The 18,367-nt window shown below is 42.5% G+C and overlaps 1 protein-coding gene across 2 annotated transcripts; it reads right to left on the reverse strand.

Annotated features, from left to right (window-relative positions):
- Nucleotides 1–460: 460 nt before the first annotated feature.
- Nucleotides 461–8,819, reverse strand: NDUFS5 (NADH:ubiquinone oxidoreductase subunit S5). Of its 2 annotated transcripts, none has more exons than XM_036742823.1 (3): nucleotides 8,712–8,819; nucleotides 4,396–4,613; nucleotides 461–850 (listed from the first exon to the last, which is right to left on the reverse strand). In XM_036742823.1, exons 2-3 carry the CDS (start codon nucleotides 4,609–4,611, stop codon nucleotides 746–748), a joined length of 321 nt encoding a protein of 106 aa, XP_036598718.1. In that variant the 5' UTR covers nucleotides 4,612–4,613; nucleotides 8,712–8,819; the 3' UTR covers nucleotides 461–745. The 2 variants fall into 2 exon arrangements, with proteins under 2 accessions (XP_036598718.1, XP_036598719.1); XM_036742824.1 differs by lacking the exon at nucleotides 8,712–8,819 and adding an exon at nucleotides 7,961–8,049.
- Between the last annotated feature and the right edge of the window lie 9,548 nt (nucleotides 8,820–18,367).

An 18,367-nucleotide genomic window follows, 5' to 3' on the forward strand; every position in this document is an offset into this window, starting at 1 on the left:
AATTTTTTTTTGCATACAACTAGGAAATAAGATACACAGGAAATGGGGTGTAGAAATTTATCTTGCCCTACAAGAAAGGAAGGGAAAAGGGGATGGGAGGGGAGTGGGGTGACAGAAGGGAGGGCCGACTGGGGAATGGGGCAACCAGAATATTCACCATCTTGGACTGGGTGGGAGGGTAGAAATAGGGAGAAAATTTGTAATTCAAACTCTTGTGAAAATCAATGCTGAAAACTAAATATATTAAATAACTTAAATTTTAAAAAAAGCCAGTTTAAAACTTGGCAAACACGTTCCCTTCCAACATATTTTAATCTGGCATTAACCAGTAACTTGCCAGTAACCTTGCAGTCTGCACATCAAAACACACATACACACTCACAATGTCACACATGTATATGCATGTGTACAAAATCCTACCCTGCAATTTAAGAAAAATAAACCAGGCTGGAGAAAGAGAGCAAATACACTGGTAAATGTTTACTTTTCAAAATGTCTATTTTCAGATACAGGCAGAATCACAGATCATATACTGAAGGGTGAACCACTGCCACCAACTTGCCTGGGGTGGTTGTCCTAATGGCAAAGTACAGAGAGAACTGGGGCTGGGAAAAGCAGGATGATTTTTAACCTTTGGAAGGAGATGTCTGTTTTAAGAAATATACATTTCCAGGGGACAACAGGGGATATACTTTCATCCCATCATAAAGAACGAAGCCACCCAATGTCACCACTGGCTGGCTCGTCAAGGCCTTGGCTCTTCCTTGCCTGAGTGGTAAGGCGGGGGAGTATACTTCCCTTCTTTCATTAGCTTCTCCTTCTGCTTCATGACTGCTCCCATGCGTTCTATCTGCCAGTGGAAAAATATAGAGCCATTGAAAAAACATTTAGAAAGGTATAATCATGCAGGTTATAAATAAATACAATTCTACAGACAGTCCATATACTATGTTACAGACTCACAGACTTTATGTTTGGCTATGATACTAATGATGATTACCCTGCTGGTATGGCTCCAGCTTAAGTAACCAATGCATAGCTTATAACATACGGTGTCCTCAAAGTCTTAGCCAGTTTAAAACTACTAAAGTTTCAAACTGCATTTTTATTTCACATTACTTACTCCATACTAGAGATAGTTGATTTTTGCTTAGTGGCTGTCACCACTGAGAGCCTAATACAAGGTTATGAAAGAGGCTTCGGGTTGACCTCTGGAATTCTTCCTGGCCAACCACAACAATACCATGTAGATTATAGTTATAGAAAAAAGAAATAGTTGTAAACCTGGCCTCTATCTTATGATATACAGTTTAATACAATTCAAGCCTTAATTAGGCACCAGGGTGGACAAAGGAAGGAGTTGGGGTCAATACTGCCAATGCTGATCCAACATCTTTAGACTGTCTTACAATAAAGGTCATTTTCTAGCTACAACAATAGCAGAATGCTACATTTTCTCCAAGGGGGCAAAAAAAAATTGATGGTGATCTCTTCAACAAACTCAGGAAGAAGGTCAAAGAGCCTGGGCTACAGAAGAAGGCCTTAGTCTAGGTTCCAGGTTCTCTCTCTACTAAACTCTTCCTCTGATAGCTAACCGTGGTATGGAAGTAACCCCAGATACTTAAAGGCTTTGCCAATAAAGAGGCAAGTTCTGGTAGAGCCTACTGACATGGACCTAGTGAGGGAATCTCTGTCTGTTGCCTCAGGACTGCCAGAGCTAGGTTCTGAGAGGCTCATGGCCAGGGGAGATACAGGCACGTCTTTAACATTCTTGATTATGTCACAGAGGTGTGGTGATCTTCGTAAGTTAAGAATGTCCCCAATGAGGAAATCACAGATCCTTTTGGTATTTCACTCTTCATGTACTCTGCACAGATTGCCATTCTGAAATACTTAGAAAATAAAAGCCCCAGCAATCTTGATGCCACAGGATGATGTGTGGGCCCTACACTTTAGGCAAGGCCTAGAAGCACTAGGTAGCTAGCATCTCCTGATACAAAGCTAACTTTGTCTGTTTAGTGGGTGGCTGGAAGGGAATAAAAGATGAGCAGGAGCTTAAGTCAGGCTTGAATTTAGGAAGGTTTCTAGTTCTGGCTCTGACAGTAACTCAGTCATAACACTGAGTACTTCTCTTCCCTCCCCCCAAACCCAGGCTTCACTTTCTTCATTTGTATGAGAGAGTAGGATTAGATAGTTTCCAAGGCTTCTTTCCATCTCTAGCAGTATGATTAAAATTTTTTTTGTTGTTTTTTTGGAAGGGGGAAGGCAGGGCAATTGGGGTTAAGTGACTTGCCCAAGGTCACACAGCTAGTGTGTCATGTGTCTGAGGCTGAATTTCAACTCAGGTCCTCCTGACTCCAGGACCGGTGCTCTACGTACTGCACCACCTAGCTGCCCCATGATTAAAATTTTTAAAATAAATTGATGTTATAAAAAAAATGTCACTCCCTAATGACATACCCTTTGTCCCTGCACCTCCACGCCACCAAATAAAAAAGTGAGGCTCTGTCCTCATCTGAATACAAAGACCTCGCTTTGCCCCTATATTCCACCCTCTCTTTCTGACAGAGGCAGAAGGTGCACTTTGCTCTGAGGTCCGACTTGCTGACTGAGCCCATCAGCATTCTAAAGCCTTTTATATTGTTTTCCTTAAGGTTACTGTGGTCGTCACATGAATTGTTCTCCTTGTTCTACTTCATTCTGTACTAGTTTCCAGGATTCTACTTTCTCATACTGCTTATTGACTCTGTTCCTCCAATCTTTTAAGGAGTCTTTTAAAAAGGTGATTGTTTTTAAACAGCCAATATCTTAACATGATCAATAAATGATTCTCAACAAAACAACAGCAACAAAAAGAATGTGAGAGTGAGCCATGTTTTGTCCTAAGGAAATGATGGCAATGGATCCCTACAACACAACACAAACTAAATAGCTCTGTTCTAAATAGAACTAGACATCTGAGACTCCCCTTTTCCCTAACTCCAAGAATGAAAGGTCTCTAAATGAGGAAAACTTTATTTTCTTATTTGCTACAAACTCTGGTGAAAAGAAACAGACACACTGCTTGCCTATCTCACAGGATCAACAGATGGTGCTGATGTCTCCTTTGTAACTCTCTCCAGCAAGTGTGGATGAAGTCTCAAAGGGGGCTCCTTGGGTTGCCCTTTTCTTTTTTCATCAGGCTCACTTCCCTCATCAGGCTGACCAAATATAATACTACTGATCCTTTAGTGTGTGAACTAATCCAGGATTGTTTTTGTAACAATGGGGCAGGGTAAGACTTACTATACATACTCTCCTGCACCAAGGTTCATTGACCTGGAATATCTCTGATGATTATGAAGGGCAGCCTCTGGGACCAGTAGTGATTTTCCGACTGTAACCTGACAAGGCATGTGTGAATATGTGCACCCACCCAGACACAGAGAAAATGCCTAACTGATTCTGATCCTTCTAAAGAAAGTGCGGAGTTTGAGGGGCAGGAATGTGTTTACAGAGAGGAAGGTGGCCTAGAGGAACTGCTTCTCAGATTCAATACTTCTATGAACTCTCAGGGGTGGAGTTAACTCTCTAGCTGGAATTCCTCTACTCTGAAAGGAGACAAGAATGGGTCTCAGCAGTATGAAGAGTTCCTCCCTACTTCAGCATCTATTATAAAATTCAATTCAAAATAGCTATCAATCTATTGAAATATCAAAGGACAACTAAGATCCACAGTTCCTAGAATAGCATGTTACTACTGTTGCACATGACCAAAAGATGGGAAACTTTCTTGCATGTGACTCTAAATCACTTGAATAACAAGAAAAAGGTCACTTTTATGCCAATAAAGCATGTATTAATGGGTAGCTCATGTAGATGAAGAAGCAATGGACACCGATACTACACTCTTGCTATTACCTTATACCTGGTGGGACATACAGTTTAGAAGGTCATTACATAGCAATTTACTAAACAAAATAAACCAATTTTACACTGAATTTAGCACTAGAATGAAGAGAACTACGTTGTTGCTGTTCAGTTGTTTTTTTGGCGTGTCTTGACTTTTCTTGACCCCATTTGGGGTTTTCTTGGCAAAGACACTGGAGTGGTTTGCCATGTCCTTCTCCAGCTCATTTTACAGGTGAGGAAACTGAAACAAACAGGGTGAAGTGACTTGCCCAGGGATACAAAGTTAGTTAGTGTCTGAAGCTGGATTTGAACTCAGGAAGATGAGTCTTCCTGACTCCAGGTCTGGCACTCTATTCACTGCAGCACTCAGCTGCCCCCAAAGAGAGCATAGTCTAATGTATTTTCATACACAGAGTGAACTGAACTACTGGACACAAATGGACATAAATTGAGCATTTCCCAAAGAGCAGCAATCTGCCTTCCATCATTGTTTCATATCCTCACCGTTTTCCGCCTATGCAAACATTCAATGAAATCCTCATATTCTAGTCTGCATTCTTTCTTGGCTCGGGTCATACCAATTCCATGGGCACACTCAATGAATTCCTTTTCAAAAGCATGGCATCGGGCTGGCATTTTGTAAGGTTGTTCAGCACTCATAACTGTCATCCATTTGTCGATATCGAGGCCCAGCCGGTTTTGAATATCAAAGAATGGCATGGCTGTAGTAAAAGTGAACAAGAGAAGCAATATTAAGCCACAAAAAGTAAGTAAAATAATTACCTCCTTAGAAAATATGCTAATTAACTATGGCAGATGGACTTTGGGACAAAGATTTTCTACTATTCTTAACTAAATTTCAATGTTAAAATCCTAGCTTTGATTCAAGCCCAAACTTAATCTTCCATGAAGTCTTCCCTGCTCCTTCAACAGGAACTAATTTCTTCCTTAAATTTCTTTTTTTTTGGGAGGGGTTCAAAATTCTTATAACCTTTTGTATGCACCTTCTTTTTGCATTTATTCATTTGAGTCTGATCCGTACATGATAGGTGATAAGCTTTTGTGAAATTTTAAATTCAAAACTCACTCACATACATGAAAACCAAATAAGAGAACATAGCTCATCAGAAAAGTATTATGCTACATAAGTGATTTTCTTAGAGAAAAATATAAAAACCTAAAAATATCTTTCTACTGACTCTACAAATTGCTTCCTTAAATAAAAGCCTCCTGCTAGAAAACAAGGAAAGAAAAGCGTGTTGGATTTGTAAGGAGAAAGCCAGAGCTCACTTCTGACACATAATGCAATTAGGTAAGTCACTTATTTAACCTAAGTCTCACTTTCCTCATCTCTAAAATGGTGAGTACTCACTTCACAGGGCTGTTGTGAGGATCAAATGAGATAATATATGTAGAGCATTCTGTACACTGTCAAGTACTAGACAAATATCAGCAATTATTAGACTCTGCTGTGCAATCAGTTTGAGGTACTAATTCAATTCATAAATATTTGAGTATTTACTGCATACAGAAGGAATGCAAAAGATAGTTGAGCATGATCTATCTTTAATGCAATATCTAGTGTTAGGCTGTCAAAGGGAAAAAAAAGGTCTACTGTCCCGGGAAAAAGGACTAGGACTAGGAAATGGATTCAAATCCCACTCAGCTAACTTACCTGTGTGACCTCAGGCAAGGCATCTCATACACATACATATACATACATACACACACACACACACACGCACACACTACCAGCTCTACTATATTTTGCTTCCTCTCAATAAAATGGAAAGGTTGAACTAAAGTATGTCTAAGATCCTTTCCTGCTTTAAATTCATGATCCTAAATATTAAGGCTGCTTTTGTTTTTTCTTTATATCCCCAGCATTTAGCAAATGCCTGGCACATAGTAAGAGCTAAATGTTTGCTGATTGGTTGACTGAGCTCACTGGACTTGCAATGTAGAAAGGTGGCATTTGAACTGTTTCAGCAAAATTCTCATGGAATTCACAGGAAGAGTGAGAATATATGTTTAGGAAAAGGTCTTCACTGCCCTTACAGACCTAAGAGTCTAGTAGAGACAAATAACTGTTAATGCAAAATAATGCATAAGTATGTAGCAGTTCTATAATACTTTAACTATGTACAAAATGCTGTCCTTAGAACAGTCTTCTTAAGTAAATACAGGGATTATAACCCCCATTTTACAGATGAGTAATCTGAGGCTCAAAAAAACACTACTGAAAACACAATCGCAAATCATATACCTTCATTCATTCAACAAACATTAAATACCAATGTGAAAGTGAAACACACTGCTTAGCACAGTGAAAACAAAGATAAAAAAGATTACACAGTTCCTACCCTAAATTAGCTTAAAATCTAAAAGAGGGGGGAATAAAACATGTACACAAATGAATATTACAAGGTAGAATGTGTCAGCAGCAAAAGGAGATTCTGCCAAAGTGGCTGAGAATAATTTAAGAACAAATCATTTTAAGCTGGGGGGAATCAGGAAAAGTTTGGTGGGAGAGGTAGTACCTTAGCTGGGCCTTGTGGGAAAGAGGATTTCAATGAACAGAGACTAAGGAGTGTTTTCAGGAGCAGCTAGGTAGGGCAATGGCTAGAGAACCAGGCCTGGAGTCAGAAGAACCTGAATTCAAATCTGGCCTTAGAAACTTACTAGCTGTGTGACCCTGGGCAAGTCACTTAACCCTGTTCGCCTCAGTTTCCACATCTGTAAAATGCGCTGGAGAAGGAAATGGCAAACCGCTCCAGTATCTTTGCCTAGAAAATGGAGTTGGACATGGTTGAACAAAAAAGGGAGTGCTTTCTGGTGCATCCCAGGCAACAGAGATGCATGGCAAAAGTAAACAAAACCAAGAGCTGTGTTTATCCTTCATTTTTGAAGAGGACCATGACATCAGGAAAATAATGACAAGACTTGTATTTGAGTTGGATTTGAGTGAGGGAGGGCTGTGCAAGGTCACCAGCCTCACTTTCTCCGCCAGAGCCATCTGGGTTCAGTGGCCTGATGTTCACCAGGAGGACTGGAAATGGCCCAGGATGCGATGGGAGACTCTGGCCCTTTTAGACTAAGGCCTTTTCATGTACTCACTTAGAGTGAAGTAACACCCATTCAGTGAATAGGCCTCTTTAAGAAGTGAGTCAAGAGATGGCCCCTTTAATTAGAAAAAAAAAAGAAAGAAAAAAAAATCAAGCTGTGATGGGAAGACCCTCAGAGTTGCTGTTCCAAAGAGAAACAGTTAGCATTGACATTCACTCTAAGCCAGGAGGGCCCAGTGGAGCTTGGGCAGGGACCTACTGTGGTTCAATCTATGAGCATACCATACAGAGCTGGAAGGGACTTTAGACATCATCTAGTCCAATCCCTTCATTGTATAGATGACGATACTGATGCCTAAAGTGATTAAGAGACTTATCCAAGGTTACACAGGCAGTAAGTGGCAGAGCTGGGATTCAAAGCCTGGCCATCTGACTCCAAACTTATAATATTTCCATGACAAAATCCTGCCCTTTTAATGTGAATATATTAAATATATAATACATAAATTACATATTTATATACAATATATAATAATATATAACACATTAAATATACAATAAAACAAAACCAAGAGTATAATATACATGATTACAGCCATGTAAATTAGAAGATCATTCAAATCCCATCTCAGACCCTTGGTAAGTGTGTGACCCAGGGCAAGTCACTTAACCTCTTTGTGGCTCAGTTTTCTCATCTGTAAAATAAGGTTGGACTCAATGGCCTCCCAACTGCCTTCTAGCCCTAAAAACAATGGAGGCCCTGGATTGGATAATTAAGTATAACGACCCTGTCACAACAAAGAGGGTGGGGTGTTCCAATATATGTGTGTTTCTTCAAGGAGAGAGATTGTTTCGATTGCCAGGCGGAGTCATCGAATCTTATGTTAACTTCTTATTTGCCTCACGGAAACAAATGAGATGGCTATGATACAGACACCAAAAGCACCAAAGGAAACGTTTTGCTTTTAATGCAGGAAGGGCCAAGATGAGAAGAGTCGGGTCACCTGGCTAGATTTTGATCCTAAGAAAGGCTTTTTCCAGGGCACGGACTGCCTCAAAGATATGATTTTTAGGCACAAAGGAAAGGATGGCTGGCCAACTTGAACAATTTCCCCCCTCCGGGCCTCAGTGTCCCCATCTGTAAAACAAGGGCGATGGAATGATCTCTAATGATCCTGAACCTCCAAGGTCACGCCGGGTTAGGAGGGCAGGGGCTATAGACCTGGTTTGCTGAGTTCAGGCCCCAGGTCTGTCAGCACCGTGCAAATAAAAGGCTGGTGGTACAGCGGGGAGATCGCTGGGCCTGGAGTTCAAATCCGACTTCCATTAGACTCTGCGCCAGTCATTTAGCTGTGCCGGCCTCAGTTTCCCACTCTGTAAAATGATCGGCTCCCTCGCCGGGGTGGTTGGGAGGGTCAAATGGGACGCTACTCGTTAAGCTATCGGCTCTTGGGCCTGGGATGGAAAGGTCTCCGCTGCCCACAGGAGGGAAGGCCTCCTGAGGGCGATGTCTGTGACTCAGGGGACACAAAAAGGGCCTCGGAGGTCACCTCCCCCAACCCCCTAGAACAAGCAGAGGCTCTGGGAAGTCGGGTGACCGGCCCGGGGTCACCCCGAAGGTGCGGATCCCGCCCCCTCCCGTCAGGTGAGGCCCAGGCCGGGTAAGAAGGGACCCCTAGCAAGGGTGTGTGGAGGAATGGTCTGCAGACCCGCTTCCCACCCTCCCGCCACCCCGGGCGGACACCCGCGGGTCACCTGCGGCCTAGTCCAAACGCCGCGTCCCTTTCCTTCACAAGTCTGCGTAGTCCTACAGCTTCTTCGCGACCCGCTGGCCGTAAAGCGTCGTCGTAGCCGCACGACACCCAGAGACTCCGCCCCTCCGCGCTGATTCGAACCAAGCGGGGAGAGGGGGAAAGCGCAGCCGTCGTGCTGCGCATGCGCCAAAGGAAGATGGCCTGGGTGGAGAGGAGAGAAGGGGGGCAGGGGTGGCGGCGAGAACAGACCGGGCTGGGACGAAACCATGTGAGCCACTCCACGGGGGAAGCGGGGTGGGAGGGTGGAGGGGAGGATCGGCGGGCACTATTCTGTAGCCAGGTGGGGGTGGGATCCGATATCTATCGGTTCATAGGATTTACATCTTGCTAGAAAGAATTTTAAGAGATGTCCAGCCCTCTCATTTTACAGGCTCTGTAAGGGAAATTGATTGGCCACCTAGGTGGGGCAGTGGATAAGCAGGCAGGAAAGAACCCAGGTTTCTTACTTCCAAATTCTATTTACGTTTTGTTGGTGCAAGAAGGGTGGGAGCAATGGAAAAAGAATAGGTGGCCTGAGACCCAGAAGAAAACTTCGGGGGTTTACTTATTGTTAATCATTTTATTACAAATTAAATGACAACAAAAAATAAACAGTATAACTAACATGTATCTACATATAGCACTTATAAGTTTTGCAAAGTGCTTTATATATTATCTCTTTTGATCCAAAGAAATCTCACATAAAAGGAAATGCTTTGTATTTAATAAAGTAGATCCTCAGAATTAACAATTAAGTAGAGGTTTTTATTGAGTTCTGGTCTAAAATTCTATCATCTATGGCACTGTTTTCAACTTTAAAAAAAAAATGATTGTCACTGTTTATAGTTCCCATTCTGCTAATCTTGCTTTGTATCCCTTCATGTAGGCCTTTCCATATTTGTGTATGCTTCATGTTTATTGCTTTTTTATAGCACTGTACTATTTATTCTGCTACATTCCTATACAATCAGCCATTCTCCAATTGTTAGACTGTATCAGATTGTTTCTAGTTTTTATTTCTTTCTTTTCTAGTTTTTCTTTTCATTTTTTCTTTTCCAGTTTTTATTTTTATTTTTTCTTTTCCAGTTTTTTTTTAATTTTTTCTAGTGTAATCCCAGTTCCAAAGCCCACTGGTATGGGACTCTATCCTTCTTGGTGGAGACCAGTGTGAACGGCAGGACAGAATTGCCAAGAAAGGAGGCTTCTTCTTCGTGGCTCTTTTAAGCCATGACCTCTTTCGGAGCTTCTGGCCTTCACCTTTGAGAGGCAAAATGTTAGAAGGCAACCCCATTTTAGGTTGCTGAAGGAAGACTTTGGGAGCTGGCAGTCTCTAGCATGTCCCTATTCTCAGCTTTCTGCAATAGAGGTTTTTGGAGATCTTCCCCTTGGGTGAGATCTAGGACTCTCTTTTGGTTGAATCGAGTTACCTCAATCCCAGTGGGAGAGCTCCTTCACTCTGAATTGTCTGGTATATATTTTTCTAAAGGGTGTTCTGGAGGACTAGCACCTCTAGCGTGAGGGCTTGCTGAGCTCCTTTTAGGGCTGCTCAGATGTCCACCTGATTCACCCAACTCTCACTTGTGGCTCCAAGAAGCTGCAGTGTGTGTAGTGGCCACACCCCAGTAGACTGTCTCAGCAGATGGACTAAACCAGATTTGGGGTAACTGACAGACTCAAACATGTTGGTGACTTAGGGAGATGTCTACCCCAAGCATGTGATGATTTCCCCTGGTGAAATGGGCAGATGAGATCAATTTGTTCCAACAGCCATGAAGGTGGCTGAAGCAGGTACTGTGGAAGGCTTAGAGCTTGGTCAGGCTTCGAAGACTGCAAGGTCACCCGCTGCATCCTGGGCCATTGCCAGTCGTTCTGACGTTTGTCCTGCCGGTAACTTTGGAAGAGTGAGGCGGACATCTCTGAAACTCTGCCTCACTTAGATCCAGTTCATGGGCAAGTGAAGACATCCCCTTGTGATGTCATTGGTCCTCTTTGAAAACAAACAACAAATTTTCCTATGTATACTTAACTCTGATTTCTGTTTGTTACTGATTTGAATAAATGAGTTTTCTTGGCTGTTATGTGTGTTCATGTGGAATTGGTATTTGGTGGGAAAGGGGTCACACCTTAGATATAATCAAGCTTGGAGTCTTGCTTTCCCCAAATAATGAACAGTGATCAGATGTTAGCTTGAACCTGAAAACCTTGTCCCCTACACTAAAAATATTTAAGGGAGCTGACAGATATAATTCTAACCCTGTATCCCCTCTTTGAAAAGAGCAGAGTGGCCTCTGGTCCCCAATTCCTCCCTCCCCTCATGGCAGAAATTAGAAGTCTCATTTGGAGAAGGATGAGGGAAGAAGAGGCTATAGACATATGTTCTGCCTCCCTTGGAGCCACACAATGATGCTCTCCATGCTGCAGGTGGGGGGATAGCCCTTGCAACATGTGGGGCCTCACGACACATGGCCCTCACTAGGGGTAACAGACAGCTTGGTGTGGTGGAATCCTTTTGATGCCCCTGAGTCAAATAAGTCCTTGGGGGAAATCTACACTGCACCAGCAGGATGACCACCTATTTTACTCTTTTTGTACAGATAAGGCTGCTTGATGGCCTGCCTTGTAATAAAAATGAGAATACCTTTTTCCACCATGCTTTACAGTTTACAAAGGTGTTTACTGCAGAATGAGTCCCACCTGGGGGGATAGGGGATGCTTAGGATGGAGGTGATAGGGGAAAGCAATGGCCAAAATTATTAGATGTTTTCTAGTAGCAATTTTAGCTGTGCTGATTAGGTGCTCCCTCCCCCCGCCCCCCCCCCCTTCTTCCTTAGGCTGTTCTCTGGCCTGTGTGGCTGACCCTTAGCGACACAAGGAGGCCCAAGAGGCTCCCCTGTGATTAATAAATTTTAGGATTTTAGGGGCTGTTGGAGGATGCCTGGGGGGGGGGGAGGGGAAGTGGGAAGGGGTGGAGCAATAATCTAACCCTTCCCTCTGGCCCCAGGTAACTAGCACACCTATCTGGAAAGTTTAAAGACTGGCAAAGGGAGGAAGCTGCCATGGTGATTTCCCTTTTGACTCTGGAAGGTATCACAGTATAGTGGGAAGAGGGCTGCATTTGAAATCAGGGCCCTCTAGGATCAGAGAACATGGGTTTAAATCCTGGACCTGCCACTTAACTGTGTGACCTCAGAAATGTCATTGGCCTCTCTTCACCTGTTTTTCTCAATTGTAAAAGGAGAGTGTTAGAGTAGACTTCAAAAGGTCCTTTCTAACACCCAATCTGTGATTCTAGGACCGTGAATGTGGCATGAAATTATCTGTGTTATTTTTATTGTACGTTTAAAATTTTTTAGAAAACTTAAATGTTTTAAATGAACAAAATTCCATTGTCTTGCCCTCCAGATCATCCTCATAGAAAAGAAAAACATAACTCTTCTAACAAATATGTATAGTCAAGCAAAACAAATTCCCAAATGAGCAATGACCCAAAAATGTCTCATTTTGCACCTTGAGTCCCTCACCTGTCAGTCAGGAAGTGGGTAACATGCTTCACCATTAGTCCTCTACAATTTGTGGTTGGTCAATTTGCAATATATCCTCCATTTGAATAAAATGCAAGCTAAGAAAATTATTTGAGTAGGTTGTTTTGTAAGTAATATTATACAGAGGTAGCTAACTGGTACAGCAGGTAGAACTCTGGGCCTGGAGTCAGAAAAAACTGATTTCAAATCCAGCTTCAGACATTTACTCTGTAACACTGGGCAAGTCACTCAACCTCTGTCTGCCTGTGTTCTTAACTGTAAATTGGGGATAACACCACCTACCTTACAGGGTTGTCATGAACCTCAAATGAGTTATTCATAAAGTGCCTGGCACAGCAGGTACTTAAGAAATGCTTATTCCATAAAAGGTGAGGAGGGCCTATTTTTAAAAGGGGGGGCTGGACTACATGAAGTTTGAAAAATCAAGCCTGTGGAATAGGGAGTGAAAGTATGACTAGGAGCACTTTGTGGTAACTTCTACCTACCCCCTTTTCCCTCTTTTCATAGTCCACCCCTCCTTGACCCTGGTGCAGGCCCTCATGACCACAAACCTGGGCCCCAGGAATAGCCTCTTACCAGTCTCCCAAGACTGGACCTGGCCATCACCAGGTTGTCCGTAGCAGCTCATGAAGACAGTCTACTAAAGTACGGAATAAACAGAGTCCAAATCCCTGCAGGGAACGCCCACGAGGCCACAGAAATGGAAGACACCTAAGAACCCGTCTTTCATTTTCCAGATGAGGAAACTGAGGCTCTGAACACTTAAACGACTTGCTTAGGGTCACTTGGCTTTGCAGTGTCGCCACATTGACAATAAATGACATTTCTATAGTGATTTAGAATCGGCAGATTGCCTTGCATGTTTTGTGGCTATTCTATCAGCCCCATTTTATAGATGAGGAAAATGAAATTCGGAAAAGGTGCAGTGAGTTACCCAGGGTCATTCTCTGTTGAATTGTGGAGGTGGACTCAAACCCAGGCCTCTTCCCAATGACAAATGCTAGATTATATCTGTGCTGTATGATGGGTGGCTGAGCAATGGATGAACTTAAGGATCTTTTGAAGTAGCAGAGACAATTAATTGTTAAGACTGTGTAACAGCAAAATGCATTTATACACACATGCACTAAGGCAATGGAAAAGAATGCTTTTAATCCACACAGAATTATCGATAATAAATATGTATTTGAATCCCCGGGAGACAGGGAAGGATCAGGGCTTGGATCACTGAGGCAGCCTGGATTGGAAATCAGGAGACTAGGCTTCAGCCTGGCCAGTATCTTTCCCCACCAACCTCCCTTGACTTTGGGACTTCCCTATTCCTGCTGAGGGCAACACCATCCTTTCAATCACCCAAGTTCCCAATCTAGGGGTCATCTTTCATCTTCCATTTATTCTGTCTGCCACCGTGGTGAGGATGGTGAGAAGGGGAAGGATGAAGGATTAAGAGCTGAGTCTTTTTTTTTTTTTGTAACCAGACCTATGATTTCATTGACATGAGGAATTCTTGGTGATGAAACTTCCCCTACCAATGTGCACAAAAAAGCACCAGCTCTGCAATTTAGTCTTAAGAGTTGTCTGGGGGCACCAAGAAGTTAAGTCACTTAACCAAGGTCACACAACCAATATGCACCACAACCTAATACTCTAAAAAAAAAAACCAACACATCTATTTTTAGAGCTTTTTCAATTAACAAGCATTTATTTTTTCTCCCACTTCTTCCTCACCTTTGGAAAACAAAACAAAAAAAAAATCTTGCCTGGGATGTGCTGAAACCACTTCAGAGCTATTTGCCACAATTGTTAAGTTATCAATGTATACCTTGGAAATTGGCAAATCCTACAGATGTGGGCATGATTTATTGTTTCCTTGATTAGTATAGTATCTAGACTTAAGTGATAGAGAAAATCTCAATAATTCAGGTAAAACTTGAAAAGTATGTTCGGCTTCCATTTTTTTTTTCTGGATAATAGGTTGTTAAACATTTACCAGTATACCCCTGCTTGTTACAAATATGAACAGTCCAACAAAATAAATTCCCACATTGGCCATGTCCAAAAATACACATCTTCAGTCTGACTCTGGAATCCATCATCTGTCAGGAGATGAGCAGCAAGCTCCATCATCAGTCCTCTGGAACTGGGGTTGATCACAGTTTTTCACTCTCTCAAAGTTGTTTTTAAAGTATTGTTACTGTATAAATTTTGTCTTTGTTCTGCTCACTCCATTATATCCGTTCATATAAGTCTTGCTAGGGTTCTCCAAAATCCTTGTCATATCTTATAGCACAATAATATTTCATTACAGTTAGATGCCATAATTTGTTCAACCATTCTCCAACTGATAGTCCTCCCCCCCTCTTCCAGTTCTTTGCCACCACAAAAAGAATTACTATAAATATTCTGAGCATATGGGTCCTTTTTCTCTTTCTTTGATTTCTTTAGGGTATGGGCCTAGTACTGGCATTGTTGGGTCAAGGGTGTTCACAGTTCAGTGATTTGGGGGAAAAAGTTCCTAACTGCTTTCTAGGGGTGCCCAGGCTTCCAGGCTGAGGTAGGCTTTAAGAAATATGTCGGAAGGCCCCTGATGGGTTGAAAAGGGGAAGGAGGCATTTCAGGTCAGGAACCTTTAAAAAAAAAAAAAGACTTACGAGTTGTACAAATGAGATCAGATGAAGAGAGAACTGTTTAAGTATCTTAGAATGGTTTTGAAGGGGGTGGCGTGATTATAGCTCCCAAGTTAATCCTTAAAAGTTTATAAAATGCTTTCCTCACAAGAAACCTGTGAAGCAGGTAGGACAAGTATGATTACCCTCATTTTATAGATGTAGTAACTGAGGTGGAGGAAGGAGAAATGATTAGCCCTTGGTCAAAGAGCTAGTAAGTCTGAAAGGTAGAATCTGAACCAAGATCTCCTAGAGTTCTTTAGTGGGATGAGGGAATAAGAGGGTCCAAGAAAAGCTTGAGGAAGCCTGGGAATTTGGAAGGCTGAGGGGAACGTCCGAGACTTCTGAGCTGCAGGGATGACGGGCAGCTTGGTGTAGTAGAAGGAACTCTGGGTTTTGAGTCAGAAGATCTGGGTTTGAATTCTAAGTTTGCTGCATGACCTCGGGCAAGTTACTACTTCTCTTTGTCCTCAGTTTCTTAGACTATAAAGTGAAGGGGCTGGGCTAGATAACCCAAGATTCTTTTTGGCTCTACACCTCGGGAATGGAAGTTGAAGGGAAGATAGTTTATTAAGTTGATAAGCATCTAGCTGGCACAGTATCAAGACTTGAAATCAAATCCCCAGTCATTACTGGCCAGGGGACCCTGAGGAAAATCACTTAACCAAAGTCTCAGTTTCCTCATCTTCAAAATGGGCATGACAAAGAGCACCTCCCTCCCATGGCTGTGGTAAGGGTCACATTTGTACAGCACTCAGAACTCTAGAAATTCCAGCTGGCTATTGCTTTGGCAGTCACCATGGGAGGTTCTGATGGCCCTAGGCAAAAGAACCAGGCCTGGACTGAGGAAGGGTGGTGTCAGAAGATGCTGGCAAGGTGGCCACAAGGTGGCGCTGCCCAGGAGGATATCTGAGAAGACAGGGAACACTGGGGTGGCCAGAATAACTCTCAATTTTCCATTTTACATGTGAGCTCCTGATACTTTAGCCAACACAGCGGAGGACTATGGGAGATGGACTGAGGGCTGCGGCCAGCAAGTGGACAAGATGATTTGCTGGCCAGAGGAACTCAAGGGAATAGTTAGGGTCAAGACTGCTGCACTTCATGTGGGACTGACTGAATCAGTATGAAACAAATTGGGAAACAAAGATAGAGCTCAGAGGGAAAATCACAGGTTATAGAGTTGAGAGGGGCAAAGAACCTTGGAGATCATCCAATTTAGGGGTTCTTGACCTTTTTTTTTGAGTCATGGACCCATCTCTCCTTTGGGAGTCTGGTGAAGCCTTTGCAATCTTTTCTCAGAATGTTTTTAAATGCATAAAATACAATATGGAGGATTACAAAGGAAATTAAATTTGAAAGTTACAAAATTTTTTTTTAAAATTCACAGACCTCAGCTTAAGAATCCTAATTAAAAAATAATCCTAATTCAATCCCTACAACTTGTGTATGAGGAAATGGAAGCTCAAAGAGTTGAAGCAACCTCCTAAGTTCACATAGGTGGCAAGTGAAGCTGGGATTTCAACACAACCCTACTTAGAAAATGTAGAGCTCTTTCCACCGCACCAAACTGCCTGGGATCCCTAGGGCTCCTGGTCACTCAGGCTCAAACTAGGCAGCACCATCTGACTTCTCTCTAAACATGCAATATCAATGACCACTTCCTCCATGAAGTCTTCTCTGATTTTCCCCTACCAAACACACACACACACACACACACACACACCCCCTGGCAATCCATCTCACATCTTGTGTAATATTTTGTTTATCCCCCTGCCTAATGTATTTGTGAAAAATACTCTACTATAATTAGCTGGGTGTCTTATTCTCCTCCTAGAATATAAACTCCATGAGGTCAGAGGTAGCATCTAATCCCAATTTATATTTGCCCTTGTCCCTGGAACAGGCTCTGCATATAGTGGGTGCTTAATAAAATACTGAAAGGATGAGTCAGACCCAATGATGAAAGTCCCATCAAGTCTTCCTTCCCAGAGTTCCTCTTTTCTCCATCTTCCTCCTCTCTATTCCCACTGCTTCTTGTCCTAGCTCAGAACCTCACTCACCTAACTGGTTTCTCCAAATCATTCTTTCTCCATACTGATCAATCTAGCAATTTCGTAATCAGGTTAATCAATGATTAATCATCACACCTCTGGTTCAAAACTAATCTTCAATTGCCTGCCTAATAACACATTTTTAGCCCAACATTCAATGCCCCTAGGGTCTGGTCCCAAACTACCTTTCCAGGTTTCTTCAACAGAACTGGTACATTCCAACTTGCTATTCCCCACAGATTATCCTGCTCACTGACTCTATGCCTACCACCTATAATGCCCTTCATTCCTCCTGTCTATCCTTTAAGAACCAGCTTGAATGCAGAACCCACCCCAAGTCTCTCTAGCTGAGTCATCTTTCCCACCTAAGAAATCTCATGATATTATGTGGCAGATATTTCTGTGCATGCCTTCACTCCCTATTACACCATGTCTCAGATATTTGTGTGTCCCCTCCTCCCCATTATAAGTATTACATGGCAAGGTCCCTTCCCTCTAGCTGGTTCTACCTTCCCCCCTGCCAAGTGCTGATCCAAACAGCTAGGGAGCTTAACTTCACTACCCTGCCCACCTCCTGAGGAATTCCCCAAGAGTAATATGAAAATGCAAAGTGTGGCTTTGCCAATGTTTCTTGAATGAAATGGTTCAAAAAATGATGGATACGAGGGCCTGGGGGAACAGATGGATGTCTATTAGGATAGAATGGATAACAATGAATGTTAAAGCCCCTACAATGTGTGAAACACATGATAAGCAAGACAAGGGGCACCTGTATTCCACATTCAGAATCAGCTCTTCTCCTTATGGAGGATAGAGAGGGAAAGGAGAGAAGAGAGGCATATTACTATAGTGGCCATGTGGTCTTTGAGTGGAAAAGAATGGAGTTTGAATCATCCTAGATAACACACGATACTTGTAGAACCCTAAACAAGTCAATTAACCTTTTTTTGTACATTAGTTGGTTTTCTCATCTGTAAAATGGGATTTAATTATCTTTGTAATACTCAGCTTACAAGGTTGTAAGGAAATGTGTAATGTCATAAACCTGAAAATGCTACATAAATGTAAGCTGTGGTGAGATGGCTGCTGCAAACATACCACAGCACAGTACTGAAAGGCTTACACTCCATGTGTCTTTACCACCAATGTGCTAGTCAACACCACCTGACCTATCGCAAGGACTAACCCACATGACCATGACCACCATAACAATTCAATTCATAAGGGATTTATTAAATACCTATTATGTACCAGGCACAGCACTAGGTGCTGGTGATACAAAGCCAAAAACAAAACTGTCCTTACCCTCAAGGAGCTTATATTCTACTTACACACCTATGCTATCCACTAGGCCTA

Source organism: Trichosurus vulpecula, chromosome 2, assembly GCF_011100635.1.
Source record: "Trichosurus vulpecula isolate mTriVul1 chromosome 2, mTriVul1.pri, whole genome shotgun sequence".
Taxonomy (NCBI): Eukaryota; Metazoa; Chordata; class Mammalia; order Diprotodontia; family Phalangeridae; genus Trichosurus; species Trichosurus vulpecula.